The 16844-nt window shown below is 40.7% G+C and overlaps 1 protein-coding gene and 1 long non-coding RNA gene across 12 annotated transcripts in view; one reads left to right on the forward strand and one right to left on the reverse strand.

Moving 5' to 3' along the window:
* The window catches only part of CLNS1A (chloride nucleotide-sensitive channel 1A), a 45212-nt gene extending 29292 nt beyond the window's left edge, over positions 1–15920 (reverse strand). For 7 of the 11 annotated variants that reach the window (XR_012015723.1, XR_012015724.1, XM_072794772.1 and 4 more), the window contains exons 1-3: positions 13469–15920; positions 6615–6751; positions 36–131 (exon numbers count right to left, since the gene is read on the reverse strand). Coding sequence is in view for 9 of the 11 variants with exons in the window: in XM_072794772.1 (XP_072650873.1) it covers positions 36–131; positions 6615–6751; positions 13469–13593 (358 nt within the window). In the remaining 2 variants the exon portion in view is untranslated. Of the gene's footprint in view, positions 1–35; positions 132–6614; positions 6752–9138; positions 9257–13074; positions 13165–13468 lie in introns of all 11 variants that reach the window. The other 4 variants (XM_072794767.1, XM_072794768.1, XM_072794769.1 and 1 more) reach the window with 4 other exon arrangements.
* On the forward strand, positions 13408–16844 carry LOC140615053 (uncharacterized). Its single transcript, XR_012015731.1, has 2 exons — positions 13408–14252; positions 15847–16844. It is a non-coding gene; the product is annotated as an uncharacterized lncRNA (long non-coding RNA).

Raw genomic sequence — 16844 nt, forward strand, 5'->3', positions numbered from 1 at the left:
TAAAGAGAAAAGAAGCAATTCTACAGAATACTCACATGCTGATTTATCACTAGGCACAAATCTAAATTCAGCAATAGGTTCAACATCATCATCACTGTCTTCTTCTTCAGCAACAGATTCTTTTGATTCTTCTAGGGAGAGAATAAAAATAATTTTTATTTTTATTATTTTTTAAAGATTTTATTTATTTATTTATGAAAGACAGAGAGAGAGGCAGAGACACAGGCAGAGAGAGAAGCAGGCTCCATGTAGGGAACCTGATGTAGGACTCGATCCGGAGACTCCAGGATCACACCCTGGGCTGAAGGCAGACGAGCCACCCAGGCATCCCTAAAAACAATTTTTTTTTAAAAGATTTTATTTATTTATTCATAGAGACAGACAGAGAGAGGCGGAGACACAGGCAGAGGGAGAAGCAGGCTCCATGCAGAGAGCCCGACGTGGGACTCGATCCAGGGTCTCCAGGATCATGCCCTGGGCTGCAGGTGGTGCTAAACCACTGCGCCACTGGGGCTACCCCCCTAAAAACAATTTTTAAATGATGTTCTTGTTTTGGAAAAACAGAAGCCTAAAATAAGCTCTTATTTATGCTTATTCTAAATACTGCAATACATTTTTAAGATTTTATTTATTCCTGACAGTCAGAGAGAGAGGCAGAGACACAGGCAGAGGGAGAAGCAGACTTTCAACCACTGAGCCACCCAGGCATCCCTACAATACATTTTTTACTTCACATTTTAAGAACATTCATGATTTATTTTTAGGCCTAAAAAAGACTGTGGACAGCCTCCTTGGTCTAGTCACACTGTACTTCACTGAGCCCTAGGGATTCTAAGATTCTAAGCACTCTTCAGGGTCATGGTGGGCGGTGAGGAAACGCAAACAGGCCTCTAACAAGTATAGTTCAATTGTCATCTGCTTCTCTTACCTTTCACCATGAAACAAGGGTGCAGTAGCAGTTTGTCAACCACTGATGTAATTTATCACCAATAATTTACAGAGAAAACTAAGGCCCATAAAAGTTAGCTGACCCTTGGGGATCCCTGGGTGGCTCAGCGGTTTGGTGCCTGCCTTTGGCCCAGGGCACGATCCTGGAGTCCCGGGATTGAGTCCCACATCAAGTTCCCTGCACGGAGCCTGCTTCTCCCTCTGCCTGTGTCTCTGCCTCTCCCTCTCCCTCTTAAATAAATAAAATCTTAAAAAAAAAAAAAAAAAAAAAAAAAAGTTAGCTGACCCAACAGCAGATAAATTACCAAAGTCTGCAGGCAAGAAAAAAATACAAATGTTCGGGATGACTGCGTGGCTCAGCGGTTGAGCGCCTCCCTCCCTTCAACCCAGGGCGTGATCCTGGACTCCCGGGATCAGGATCAAGTCCCACATCAGGCTCCCTGCGTGGAGCCTGCCTTCTCTCTGTGCCTGTGCCTCTGCCTCTCTCTGTGTCTCTCATGAATAAATAAATAAAATCTTAAAAAAAAATGTTCAATAAAGAGAACTAGCACATGATGTCAATGGAAGTAAGAACTGCCACTACTATTTTGGAGGTGTATATATCCTACTACCCAGCAATTCCTAATCTAAGTATATATTATGTACACAAAGAGTCTATACATAAATGTTTATTAAAGTACTATATGTACTTGTAAAAATTTTTTAAAATGTTAATTTTAAAAAAAGAAACAGATGTAATGTAACCCAGTCATATTATGTTTTATATATAGGTAACAGTTTAAAAAGGAACAAATATCTATACATATCAAAACTGGGATCCCTGGGTGGCTCAGCGGTTTGGCGCCTGCCTTTGGCTCAGGGTGTGATCCTGGAGACCCAGGATCGAGTCCCACATCGGGTTCCCTGCATGGAGCCTGCTTCTCCCTCTGCTTGTGTCTCTGCCTCTCTCTCCCTCTCATGAATAAATAAAATCTTAAAAAAAAATATATATATATATACATACATATCAAAACGCTTAGATTAAAAAAAGTAACGGAGTGAAAAAACTAATTGCAGAATATATATAAATACCACTTACATATTAAAATTTTAAACACAAAACTAAATCATTATATTACTTAGGGATTTATACATATTCAGTAAAAATCTAAAAGCTTAGATGGGAAGGATATATACCACCCACCTTTAGGATAATGTTTACCTTGGGAGATAAGAGTAGTGAACAAAATGAGAAAGGTACAATAAAGATTTCAAGAGTACTGATACAATTTTATTTCCTTATTTTTTTTTAAAGATTTATTTATTTATTTGAGAGACAGAGAGCACACATGCAGGGAGGAGGGGCAAAGGTGAGGGATAGAATCTCAAGCAGACTCCCACATGAGCACAGAGCCAGACACCAGGCTCGATCTCACAACCCTGAGATCATGACCTGAGTGGAAATCAAGAGTCAGACACTTACCTAATTGAGCCACACAAGTGCCCCCAGTTGTATTTCTTTAAGATTAATTATGAAGAAAATATTAGAATTTATGCTAGATAATGAATAATGTAAAAATTTTATTACTCTCTGTATTTTTCAATATCTAAATTATTTCATAATTTAAAAAAACAGGTGAAAGCACCTGGTTGACTCAGTTGGTAGAGCATACTGACTCTTGATCTTGGGATATAATTTCAAGCCCCACATTGGATGTAGAGATTAACTAAATGTAAGATTTTAAACCTAAAATCTTTAGGAGTGCCTGGCTGGCTCAGTCAGTAGAGCATGTGACTCTTGCTCTCAGAGTTGTAAGTTCAAGCCCCATGTTGGATGTCGTGATTATTCAAAAATATGTTCAAACTAATAATCTTAAAAATATAAATTAAGGGTGATGAATCACTATATTCTACCCGAAACTAATAATAATAATATATTATTATATTGTTAACTGAACTGAATTTAAATAAAAAATAACTACATAAAAATATAAGTTAAATGTTGTTTAGCATATTAAAATTACCATTTTAAAAAAATTTTAATTCTCCATGCAGATAAAAGTCAGGTAGAAAGATTCTTACACTACTATTGAAAGGGTAAATTGAAATACACTTTCTGGAAAGCAATTTGACAATATATATGTTAAGAGCTTTAAAAGTATTACCTTTAAAACAGCAATTATATACATAGGAATCAATTATAGGGGGTGTCCACTAAATTTTTTTTGACTTTTATTTTTCTAAGTCATACAAGCTGAATGTAGAATAAAAAAATACAGATAAGCAAAAAAGGAAAAAAAAAATTAAGTGACCATTATTAACAATTTTAAATCAGAGATTTCATAGGACTTTTTCTGTCTTGTTGTTGTTATATTGTTACATTGTTATATATAATCTGTAAACAAGTAAAATAATACAAAAATACTGGGGAATTCTAAATAACTCTAAATAGTTGAAGACATTATTAGATGGTATTATGAAACTTTTCAGGGTTTAAAAAGAATGTAGATGATTCTAAGGAAAAAGTAGGTCCCTACCACTCTAGATCTTCTCCCTAGAAATAACAATTATTACAATTTGTTTTATATCCTCAGGAATCTACCCTAAGGCAAGAAATATAAATGCAATACAGTATTTTTGCAATTAAGAAAAAAAATACAACCATGATCAACACTAATCATCTCGTGCTAGATCATATTTTATCTGTCATATTTTCAGTCTCTAAACCTTTCTAAATTTTCAACAGTGGGAATAAGTTTTTAGTTATTTTTATTTGTTGTTTTTAAGATTTTATTTATTTATTCATTCAGGAGAGACACAGAGAGGCAGAGACATAGGCAGAGGGAGAAGCAGGCTCCCTGCAGGAAGCCTGATATGGGACTCCATCCCAGGACCCCAGGATCACCCCTGAGCCAAAGGTATATATGCTCAACTGCTGAGTTACCCACGTGTCCCTATTTTTGGAATACCCCAATATCCTTGGGATGCCTGGGTGGCTCAGGGGTTGAGCGTCTGCCTCTGGTTCAGGGTGTGATCCTGGGGTCCTGGGATGGAGTCCCGCATTGGGCTACCCATGGGGAGCCTGCTTCTCCCTCTGCCTATGTCTCTGCCTCTCTCTGTGTCTCTCCTGAATAAATAAATAAAATCTTAAAAAAAAAAAAAACAAACATAAAATAATATAATGTCCTCAACTATAAGCTAAAGGTCCACATTAATGAGGTTTATGGAGATCAACCAAAGGGAAAAAACACCTGGAGCTGGGAGAATCAGGATGAGAGGAACAGGGATCCCTGGGTGGCGCAGCGGTTTGGCACCTGCCTTTGGCCCAGGGCGCGATCCTGGAGACCCAGGATCAAATCCCACGTCAGGGTCCCAGTGCATGGAGCCTGCTTCTCCCTCTGCCTGTGTCTCTGCCTCTCTCTCTCTCTCTCTCTCTCTCTCTCTCTCTGTGTGACTATCATAAATAAATAAAAATTAAAAAAAAAGAAAAAAAAAAAAGGATGAGAGGAACAAAAGGCTGGGAAAACAGGATCCAAGCACATGTAACATGTGAGAAGAGCTGAGTCCCACATAAACAGAACTGGAGAACTACAACATAAATGTGACCCAGGAGGATTCTACTTTCTAGAAAGATAGTGAAGTCCTACTTACTTTAGTAAGAAAGGATTAATCATAGCCCCATCAATTTCAAGAAAATAATCATAGAGAGCAAACATTTAAAACACCTACCATGAACCTACTGAATCCTTACTGTCTAATTTGGGACTCCCGGTATTTTCATTTTTAACAAGTTCCCCACGTGTTTCTAATGTACAGCCAGGTTTAAGAACTAAAGACCACTACAATCCCCTCATTTTGCTGAATGAAATTGAGGCTCAGAGAGATGAAAATAACTTGCTTACCAAGTTAATGACAGTCTTCTTATTCACTGTGTTTTTCTCTTTAGTTAGCTTCACTGAAGCCCTACCTCTCTAATTTTCTGACATACACCTTTCCCCAAAGCTAATGGTCTCCATTATTTATGGGCATTTCACATCAGGGTTTGGAAATGACTGGCAAGGTCACCTCTAAGTTTTTGCAATTCTATGGATGAATGAATGGCTTAAACTAAATATGAAATACAATAATCTTGGTTATAAAATCATAGCTGCACTTACTTGGAAAGTGAACTTTGTGCCCAATACCTCCTCAATTGAAGTCTTACTACAATCCCAGATCAACAGCTTTTTCTTTTCCTTACCCTCTCTTTCAAATTTCACTAGATTTTTATATCTATCTTTGCACTTTCTCCAATGGCAAGTGTTTGAGATTGCCTAACAAAAATATTTTCAGATAGCTGAATCAGGCAGGGATGATGAGATAGGGCTTGACAAAAGCCCTCAATATTACTAAATAATTAGTGTCACACTGATTATAAATGGTCATCTTATATCTGAAACTATATTAAAACCCTAAATTGAAGGAGCAATAGCTTAACCAGCAAACTTATGGGATTGTCTTTATACACTATTATCAAAGAAAGGCAACTTATTATTTTAAAAGCACAAGTTTAGGGACACCTGGGTAGCTCAGTGGTTGAGCGTCTGCCTTTGGCTCAAGGTGTGGTCCTGGGATTGAGTCCCACATCGGGCTCTCCACGGGGAGTCTGCTTCTCCCTCTGCCTATGTCTCTGCCTCTCTCTCTGTGTTGCTCATGAATAAATAAATAAAATCTTTAAAAAAAATGAATAAAAATAAAAGCACAAGTTTAGTAAAAGTGTAACAAACTGTCCTTTCAGTCACAAAGTTGTGCATTTCTATAAAAGGTGAGCATATTAAAGTAACACAGTATAGGAAAAACTTGTCATTTAGTTATGCTTAAAAAATTAAACACAAGTTTTAACTCTGTACCTAACTTGTTTATCATTGGGAATTCTAATAACCCATTGCCAACAACCCCCAAAATGGATTTTTTTCTTTCTTACTCCTTTCATCATTCTCACTAGATTTTTTATGAATCTTTCTAATTATTTCAATAGCAAAAAACTTGGGAATCTTGTACCACAGAGTTTCTCAACCTTGGCACCACTGACATTTGGACTTGGTAATTCCTCACTGTGGGATGTCGTTCTGTGTCTTGTGGGATGTTAAGTAGCATCTCTGGCCTCTAACTACTAGATACCAGTAGCACTCCTCCCCTCTTCCACTCATGACAATCAGAATGTCATTGCCTAAGGAGAGGGGGGACACAATACTGTCTCCTACTGAGAACCACCTCTGTAATAAAATGGAACCAACAACAACAAAAAAACAAAAAACAAAAAAACAAAAAAACAAAACAGGTTCTACATTTTGTACTTGGAGGCACAAAGTATCCTGATCCAAGCTTCTAAGGATACCAAATATAAATGCCTTAACAAAAAGAAGAACAGTTAAATGCAAGAGAAAAAACCAGAAATACAAATCCACAATAACTGAATAAATAATTCTATGTGCAAATATATATAGAAAGTAAAAAGCAGTATCTAAATTATTTTACTGAGCTGAAATTTTGCTTAATAAACTATTATACAAAATAGGTCAATGGCTTGAATATTACTTTATGATCAAAGACTGCTTTTTATTTTATTTTATTTTTCAAAGACTGCTTTTTAAATATATGTAATAGTCTATCAAAGGAAGCTCAAGATTAAATTACACCATACATACCTCCAAATTTAGCATTCACCATAACATACAAATGCTCTCGTGGATAGGCATTTAGGTCCCTGGACACCGCATGCAAGCTAATGGTGGGGTATTCCAGTGAGAATCCTAATCCAGAGCCATCTAACCAAGACAGGCGGCTGAAAAACATGTGTAAAATAGATTATTTTAAGAAATTAAATCCTAAAAAAAAAAAAAGAAAAAGAAAGAAAAAGAAATTAAATCCCAATTTAATCCTAAAGTTTATAAAGACTCAGCTTGGGCACTTTTATGCATGTGAATAAACTCAAATTTAGTATTTAAAAATATTCATAATATAAGAAAATTCAGCAGCAGGAACTGACTTTCTTTAAAACCAATTCTGTTAAGTTCTCTTCCCCTCTACCTAAAAATGCAAAAAAGATTTGAAAAGTAGTTTTTTAAGTCACAATGTGTTTCTATGTATTTCATGCTGGTTCTTAACTTGGAATGTCTTCAGGTGCCTCACTTTTGCAAATTCTCTTCAACTAGTTAAGTACCAGCTCCTCCTTGAGCCCTCCAATTACTCTACTCTAGCTCATACTGATCTCTCCTTTTTCTGAACTGTACTTATGTGCAGTAAATAGGCCATTTAGTCCTTAATTCTGTGCTAATGAATGTCATACTTACCCTGACAGAATGTGAGCTACCTGACAGAACCTGTCATATTCCTTTATTTCACATTCTTCAAAACCACTAGCATAATGCTCAGCATGTAAGTATGCAATAAACACCTGGGAGTCACTAATTTCTCCACTAATCCTACATTAAATGACATATACATGAAAATGCTATAATCATACTTACACAGATTAGACAATACTTATCCCACTGAAAGACTTTATGAAGCCTTTCATTTATTCTGCAGCTTTAAAATAAACAGACAAGTAAGCAAGGTCTAATTTTCCCTCAAGACTGTCCAAATGCAAATATTTTAATGGTATAAGAAAGGAAACATATTACCAAAACCAGTCTGTTTAGTTTTGAGTAAAGGCTGGCTAATTTTTTGGCAATGCTTCACCCACCTGGAACTACACCACTTAGTAGGGGAAAAAAAAGTAGCAAAAAGATTGTGAAGAGACCACACACACACACACACACACACACACACACAAACCAACTAGTGGAATAAAAGTTAATGCAATATAGTGGCTGCACAGGGCTGGAGAGAAATGAAACTGGTAATGAGAATGAGTGCTCGTTTCTTGTGGGGTGATGAAAATATTCTAAAATCAATGGTTGCGCAGTTCTGTAAAGAGACTAACAACCACTGAATTATATATTATGTGAATTATCTTAATAAAGCTTTTATTTAAAAAAGAAATTAATGCACCCCCATATCATTCTATTTTCTATACAATTTTAACAAGCCTGGTTGTCTAATTTCTAATCAAGCAAAAACAAATACAATAAATGAACCTAAGACTCCCTTGGGCAAGAACAATGACAGTGCAGCAGTCTGAGATCATTTACACTCAATGTAAGGGGAGACCGAACTTGACACTTCAGTCCCCCTAAAGAAAATCAATGTCGGGATCCCTGGGTGGCGCAGCGGTTTAGCGCCTGCCTTTGGCCCGGGGCGCGATCCTGGAGACCCGGGATCGAATCCCACATCGGGCTCCCGGTGCATGGAGCCTGCTTCTCCCTCTGCCTGTGTCTCTGCCTCTCTCTCTCTCTATCATAAATAAATAAAAATTACAAAAAAATTAAAAAAAAAAAAAGAAAATCAATGTCTGAGAAAACAAAAGTGTATACAATTCATAACCTCATTTATCAAAAACAAAGGCAGAATTAGATTGTGGTGAAAACTATACAACTCTGTAAATGCACTAAAATGCAATGACTTGCACACTGAAAAGAGCAAAAGCAAAAGATGTACTGTCATTTGCAAAGATTTCCATTCAACACAGAAAGAAAGAAAGAAAGAAAGAAAGAAAGAAAGAAAGAAAGAAAGAGAGAAAGAGAGAAAGAGAGAAAAAAAGAAAAGAAAAGAAAAGAAAAGAAAAGAAAAGAAAAGAAAAGAAAAGAAAAGAAAAGAAAACCTGGAAGGCTTAAAGTGATAAATCCTAAAAACTAAAAGAAAGGGGACACCTGGATGGCTCAGCTGATTAAGCACCTGCCTTCTGCTCAAGTCATGATCTCAGGGTCCTGGGATCAAGCCCCACAGGTTCCTTGTTCAGCAGAGTCTGCTTCTCCCCCTGCCCCTGCCCTTGCTTGCACACACTTTCTAAGAAATAAATAAAATGTTTAAAAATAAAATAAAATCACCTTAAAAAAAAAAAAGAAGCTAAAGAGGTAAAAGCTCTAGGCATGATTTTCCAGAATGATTCATCCCATTAGTTTCAAAGAAATAGATTTTACTATCATTAGATTGTGTGTGCTATATGTGCCTTTCCTGTCCATTGTCTTCCTCTTAATGTGGAGACGAAATAGAGCTTACATATCAAAGAAGTACTGTCAGTCCCTTACTAAAACTATTATTTTAAGCAAATAAACACTCCTTTCTCACCTGAAAAATACCGCAGTATTATCACAGTTCAGAAAGTTATAGTTCAAATTTGGGTGTCCAAATGATTTCAAATATCCAGAGCCACAAAATTTAAATGACTCCATTCAAAGATGGAAAACTGAAATACAAAATAGACTCAGTACCTATCAAATTATGGTCTTTATTTAAAAAAAAAAAATTTATTTATTTCTGAGAGAGAGCCAGAGAGCAAGGGGGAGGAGGGGGAGTGGGAAGGAGAGAATCCCAAGGAGACTTCCCGCTGAGCTCAATCTAGCTCAACCTCACAACCCTGAGATCATGACCTGAGCTGAAATCAGTCCCTGAGCCACCCAGGCGCTTTAAAAAGCATATAATAATTGCTCCATAATACATATAATAATTGTCCCTTATACATGGACACACACTCTACAAAACAGAAGTTCCATTTAAAAGCAACATTTAGGGCAGCCCCGGTGGCGCAGCGGTTTAGCGCCGCCTGCAGCCTGGGGTATGATCCTGGAGATCCAGGATCGAGTCCCACATCGGGCTCCTTGCATGGAGCCTGCTTCTCCCTCTGCCTGTGTCTCTGTCTCTCTCTGTGTCTCTCATGAGTAAATAAATAAAATCTTAAAAAAAAATAAAATAAAAGCAACATTTACTGATCGCTATGTTCTTACTCACTTTTCACATATTTTAGAAGAAAAGCCCTCCCAAACCAAAATAGCTAATTAACTATATCCAGTCTCAAAGAAACCATGAGTCACAAAAGGGAAAAACAATTAGAAAGATAGTAATGCAGAGGAACGTTCTGCTAATTTCCAATGCTTTTGAATAAGTATAATCATTATACTTTATTACCAGGATGAGGTGAAAAACAGGATAGAAGGAAAAGTTTTAAATTTGGGTGGGCTTAATTATTTGGTTTAAAATTAACTTTGGCTTAAGATAAATATGATTTAATTACCTACTTTATTTTACCCATTTCAAATAATCTATTTGGAATGATTCATGCCTCTGGTCCCTTCTTTACCTGGGGGTTTAGAAAGTCAACTTCCTTTGAAAACTCAACTTTGAAAAATAAGCCCGAGTTCTATATCTCTCAATACACGTCCGAGAAACTACTTAAAATCAAATCAGACCCTATCATTAAAGATCTCCTTGTCTAAAGATCTCTTTGCCTAAAATCATAAAATGATTTTCTCTAAGCCTTTGGGCTATAACCCAAGCTCATGGAGCACAGCTCTCTTCCTCCAGCTTTATCATTTTTCCACTCTTTCCCCCTCATTCTCTCAGATGAAGAACTGCTAAATGGTGTGTGCGCACATGCATATTTATATGTCCTGGGCCACACTAAATATTGTTTCTTACCCTTGCCTCTGAGCATCCTATCTCTTCTAAATAGAATGTTTCCTCTTAGCTCCAACTCATTCACCTGGCTGCTAATCCTCATTTGTCATATCCTCTAGGAAACTGTCCCAGTTTGTTGAGGCCTTGATTTTATCAAGACCTGGAAATGCTTGGTAGGATAGAGAAGTGGAAAGAGACCAAGGAGGTAATGTTAACAAAGAGCAGAGAGTGATGAATGTAGGTGTCCATGGTACTCATAATATTCTATTCTTAACCTAGATGGTAGACATTAATTAATTTAATTATAAAATTAATTATAATTCTGTAAACCAGGGACACCTGGGTGGCTCAGCAGTTGAGTGTCTGCCTTTGGCTCAGAGTGTGATTCTGGAATCCTGCATCAGGCTTCCTGCAGGGAGTCTGCTTCTCCCTCTGCCTGTGTCTCTGGCTCTCTCTGTGTCTCTCATGAATAAATTAATTAAAATCTTTAAAAAAAATTTCTTTAAACCATCCATATATAATGTATATTCTTTCTGTATCTTACAAAAATATTTTCTTAAAGAAGAGATCTGTTAGTGAAAAGTTGAAATGAAATTTTTTTAAACATGTAAGACCTTAAAAAGGAGTTTGTATTTCTTCAGTGTGATAACTGTATTGTGGTTATACAGGACAATGTCCTAGTTCTTAGATTTTTAGTAAAGTATTTATGGATGAAATAATAACATGCCCGCAACTCTCAAATAGCTCAAAAAAAGATACATGTGGTAAAATGTTAACAACTGATGAATCTTTATCTATGTATATTAACAACACTTGAAATTTTTCTTTAGGTTTGAAGTTTTTCAAAATGAAAAGACAAGCATAGGTTTTGTCTTCCTTCCCTGAACAGTTGTTATATTTTAGAAAGAGTCAATATACAGAAAAGCTGTAGAAAAATAAGGATAGTGTAGGGACTATCTGTGCTGTACTCTCCACGACTTAGAAGAAATTGTTTTCCTAAGATCATTAAAGATCTCCTTGTCATTACCCAACAGATGCTTTTTCAGATTTTGACTGCTTCTCCCTCTTGTCTATTTTCTTTTTTTAAAAAAATATTTTATTTATTTATTCATAGAGTCACACACAGAGAGAGGCAGAGACACACAGGCAGAGGGAGAAGCAGGCACCATGCAGAGAGCCTGACGTGGGACTCGATCCAGGGTCTCCAAGATCACGCCCTGGGCTGCAGGCGGCGCTAAACCCCTAACCCCTGCGCTATCGGAGCTGCCCCACTGGAGCTGCCCCCTCTTGTCTATTTTCAAGTCTCTTCTTCCATTATCTACCTCTTACTGTAGATATGCCTTGGCCCTCTTCTCTTCTGGGGTACCCAATCTATCCCCCCAATGAGTATATGCTAACCCTTATACTAATGATTTCTCAATCTCTCTGTCTCTCTTTTTTAAGAGTTTATTTATTTATTCATGGAAGACGACACATACAGAGAGGCAGAGACACAAGCAGAGAGAGAAGCAGGCTCCATGCAGGGAGCCCGATCCCAGGACTGTGGGATCACACCCTGGGCTGAAGGTAGGCACTTAACCTCTAAGCCACCCAGGTGTCCCCCCCCCCCCCAATCTCTACCTTTAATATCACTCTCCCAAGATACACACTCTTATGTCCCAACTAATCGCATATGTCTAGAACAGCCTCATTATCTGCACGTCACCTGGAACTTGCTTTTTCTCCCATCTGTATTTCCTATGTCAGTAATTGGTTAAAAGCCTAAGCTTTGCTCAATATTTAGATTTCCCTCAAAGGGTTCTTGGGGCACCTGGGTGGCTCAGTTGGTTAAGCATCTATTTTCGGCTCAGGTCATGATCCCAAGGTCCTAGGATAAGCATGGAGTTGAGCTCCACAGTGTGGACCTTCCTGCTCAGCAAGGAGCTTGCTTTCTCTCTCCAATATATAAGTAAAAATTAAAAAAAAATTTTTTTTAAATCAAGGGGTTTTTACTTTTTTGTGTGTGCTCTCTCTGGTAGGCAAAAATTTGCCTCCCCCATGACCTTCAACACCGTGTCAAGCCGGAGTTGTTACATGGCAAGAGAAAACCTGTATATATAATTAAGGTTCCTAATCAGCTAACCGTAGAATGGGGAGATTATCCTGGATATTTCTGTGTGGGTCCAGTGAAATCACATGAGCTCCTAAAAGAAGAGAAACTTCTCTGGCTGCAGACAAAAGTGATGCAGCAGCAGGAGTCAAGGCAAATTTCAAGGACAGGAAGGATTCAATGTGTCATTGTTGGCTTGATGATGACTGGAACCACATAATTAAGGAAACGGGGACCTCAGTCCTACAACTTCGATATTTGAGATACATCTGTCTTACTGTAAAAAAAAAAAAAAAAAGGGTACAGTGTTCCAGGTGGCCAAATAAAAGGGCAATTCCTTCTAGGACTGGAAATGGGAGTCGGAAATGGGAAATGAGACACGGGAGTCTGGTCCCTCTGGATCTGACCTCAGCTTGCGTGGGGTTGAGGATGATGTTCCTCTCCCCATCCACACCTACAGAAGAAAAGCTGTATTTCTTAACCAAACTTTTAAAATCCTGCACAATCCGTTCTAGACTTACACATCTTGCCGAGAGCAACACCTCCCGCACCTTTTCCCAGAAGAGACAGGCACATCGATGATTCTCACTCAGGGGCCGGAGGCTCAAAACCTTAAAACGAAGCCCTGAGTAAAGAGCGACGCACGCGCCAGACCTCGGGACGACAGGCAGGTAAAAAGCCTCTAACTCGTCGAGAGAGGACTCCGTGCGAAGAAGAAGAGGAAGGCTCGGGAGGGCGGGACACCCGGACAACCGAGCCTTCGCCCCGCCGCGCAGGCCTCGGCGAGGCGCCCCGGAGCCCGCGCGCCCCGCCCCGCGGCAGCCCCGGAGGTCGCGGTCTCGCCCGCGCCCGCGCCTCGTCCTCAGCCTCGGCGGCGCGCGGGGAGCCGGCGCCCAGCGCAGCGACCCTGCCTACCTCTCCGCGATGTAGAGCGTGCCGGTGCCGAGGCCCTTGCCGTTCAGCACGGCCTCGGTCTCGGGCTGCTGCTGCCGAAGCCCCTCGGCCGAGCCGGGCGGCGGGAAACTTTTGAGGAAGCTCATTGCAGCAGGGAGCGCGGAGACACAGGCCGGGAGCGAGCTGCCGCGCGGCGACCCCAGCCGCTCGCCTCGCCCCGCCCCGGAAGCGGCGCCCGGCACCTCGGAAGAGCAACGAGGCCCGCCCCGGAATCGGAGCCCGCTTCCGCCACAGAGACGAGGCGCCCGCGGCCGAGCTCTCGGAGGCCTGAGGGGGCCCCGCCCCGTCGCCGTGTGGGAGGCTCGCGGCTGCGGAGAGCTGTGCTTTCCCTCGACGTCCTGCTGCCGGCCGGGTCGCGGCGAACCCGTGAGAGGGGAGGAAGCGCAGGGAATAATACAGCCCTTTTTCTACAGAAGAGGAAACAGGCTTGAGCCTTGGGCAGGAATCAGAGACTGCGCTCGTCTAGATGGAGGTCGGAGGTCTCCTCACGGGTTCGCGGCTCTTCTCAACCCGCGCGGGGCCTCGGCCTGGTGGGGGCCCCGTCTCAGCCTAACCGCGTTGCCCCCGACCTAGTCTAGGGCCCGAGGCTGCCCCGGGGCGGGCTCCGCGCGGGCCCGTGTCTCAGGAGGTAACGAAGTCCGCGTGGAGAGCTGGCCGTGCCCGGGGAGGACACGGGGCGCTGCAGGGAAAGGAGGTAGCCCATCAGATTTGGAGCCCTCGCTTGCTTTGCTGGACACCGGAGAGCGTAAGAGCAACGAAATCTTTAGTCAGGAAATAATCGGTGAAGGTAACTGGGCGTTGTGAGCCAGATACTGCCCCGGGCCCTTTACCAGTATTCTTTCATTTTCTTTTTTAAAGATTTATTTATTCATGAGGGTCGCAGAGAGAGAGGCAGAGACACAGGCAGAGGGAGAAGCAGGCTCCCTGCGGGGAGCCCCATGCGGGACTCGATCCCGGGATCCCGGGATCATGACCTGAGCGGAAGGCAGACAGACGCTCAACCGCTGAGCCACCCAGGTGCCCCCAGTATTACTTCTTCATTTCCTCTTTACGCCAGTTATATGAGGAAAGTTATTACCGATCCAGGTTTACAGATGCGAAGCCGGAGGCGTCACACTGAAGTGCGAGAGTTCAGCCAGGAGAGCGGAATTCCGGCCCCTCCGGCTCTAGGCCAGGTTTCCTTGCCTGTGAAGTCAGGATGATCTTACCTATAGGCTGTAGCACCGTTGAGGCATGCGGAGTAGCTGTTTTCCTAGCTGCTGAATAGAGGAGTGTTCGATTTTTTTTTTTTTTTTTTTTTTAAATGCTGGGATTTGCTTGTTGATAGCTACACTGGAGCAGGGAGAGTTATTAGGAAGTTGTTGCCACGGTATAGGTGAGAGAGTGGCAGTGAGAATGGAAGTGGGAGAGTCTAGATAAAATCCTCAGGATCTGGAGAGAGACTGAAGGAAAGAAGGTGGTTGAAAATGCAGATGAGGGTGGATGAAGGAGAGAAATCAAGGATGACTCCCAGGCTCAGTGATCAAGTGGATGCCGGCTCATTTCTCCAAGATGGAGAATTCCAGAGGAAGCTTTGGGAGTTGGGCTAACAATCTAATACAGGAAATAAAGTTTCAGGGTTCCATGGGACAGCTACATACGGTTGGCTATTTAGTAAAACAGCCAATACTTTGTTCAGCAATGGAATCCCCCAAATTATGGAGAGAGAAAATTGGCCAAACCTTTATAATAATTTCATATGAACTTGACATAGTTTTCATAGTGTCTTTTTAAAAAGTGTCTAATGGCAAAACATTTAATTCAAGTTTAGGACTGAAGAAAAGGGGTCTTAGCTATGACAAGTTGCTCATCTGTTACAGTGACAAGCTCAGAGGAGGCATTTAAGCAAATATATGTCAAAGCAAACAGGCATATCACCAGGAATTTAAAGAAGCACAGGATTTGTTCTTTTGCTTCCGATATAAATCCCTACAAGTAATAGAAGCAATAGGCCTAATAGGGCTCATGGATGTCTAGAGTTTTACTTTTCAAAAGAATACTTTTCTGACCCATTATCTCCTTTGATCTTTATAATGGTTCTGTAAGGTAAGCAGGTGGCTGTTAATATGCCCATTGTACAGAGAGGAAAACTGAAGATCAGGGAAAGTTAAGTGATTTGCTGCAGACTACGTTACTAGTACTCACTCAGCTAGAAATTAAATTCCTGCCTTTTTATGTCAAGCTCAGTGTTTTCACTACAAACCACCACCTTTTACAACTAGTTAAGAGAGAGGTATAAAGATGTTCCTGCCTTTTGGTAATAGTAAGAATTAAGCCTCCTATACATCCGTTCTTACTAGGATCATACTCTTGACATGTCCTCTTAAAACTTTTGAAGATGAGTGATAGAATTGAAAGAGGAAGAACTGATGAAAAGTATGTACCGGACTGGATATACCCCGGAGATTCCCAGCCTTTCCTTGCTGACATCTACCACATTGTGGCTGACAGCTGGGTCCTCAGAGGGACCTGTCAGCTGGAATTCCTTTCCATGGCTTCTCCATGTGGCCTGAGCGCCCATACAGTATGGCAGCTGGGTTTTGAAGGTGAGCATCCCAGGGAGAGACTGATAGAAGCTGCTCTTCCAGCCTAGCCTTGGAAGTTACAGAGTGCGACCACAAGTAGGATCTGCTGGGTTTTTCTTTTTCTTTTTTAATGAAACTTGTAGTATTATATGCCATGAAATGCCTGCAGCCCTGGCTGCCACCTCAACTACAGCTTTGGGAGAGGCTTTGAGGCAGAGGAACCCAGCTAACTGGCCCAGATTCATGGCCCACAGAAACTGTGAGATAATATTTGCTCTTTTAAGTCACTAAGTTTTGGGGTAAACCTAGCAATAACTAATAGATTAGCTAAAGAGAAGTGAGAGAGAACCTTGAATTGTGTTGTCACTGTGCTTCTCCTTGGCAAACTTAACTCCATGCCCATGGTTTGAACCACCCTGTGCAGGGGACCCCCAGATCTGTATTTCTATCCCAGAACTCTCTAGTGAACTATTCTTTTACATCCTACAGCCTGCTAGACTTCTCTACTTGGCATTACACAGACACTTCTCATTCAGCTTATCAAAAATTGAACTTGTAAACTGTGGACTTTGAGTAATAATAATGTGTCTCAATGTAGGTTCATCGGTTACAACAAATGTACCACTCTGCTAGGGAATGCTGATAACAAAAGAGCCTGTGCGTGACTGGGGCAGGGGTATATGCTCCTCAATATCTGTCTCATCCCCTCAATTTTGTTGTGAACCTAAAACTGCTCTAAAAAAGTCTTAATAAAAATCTGAATTTGCCATCTT

Source organism: Canis lupus, chromosome 23 (genome assembly GCF_048164855.1).
Source record: "Canis lupus baileyi chromosome 23, mCanLup2.hap1, whole genome shotgun sequence".
NCBI classification, from domain to species: Eukaryota; Metazoa; Chordata; class Mammalia; order Carnivora; family Canidae; genus Canis; species Canis lupus.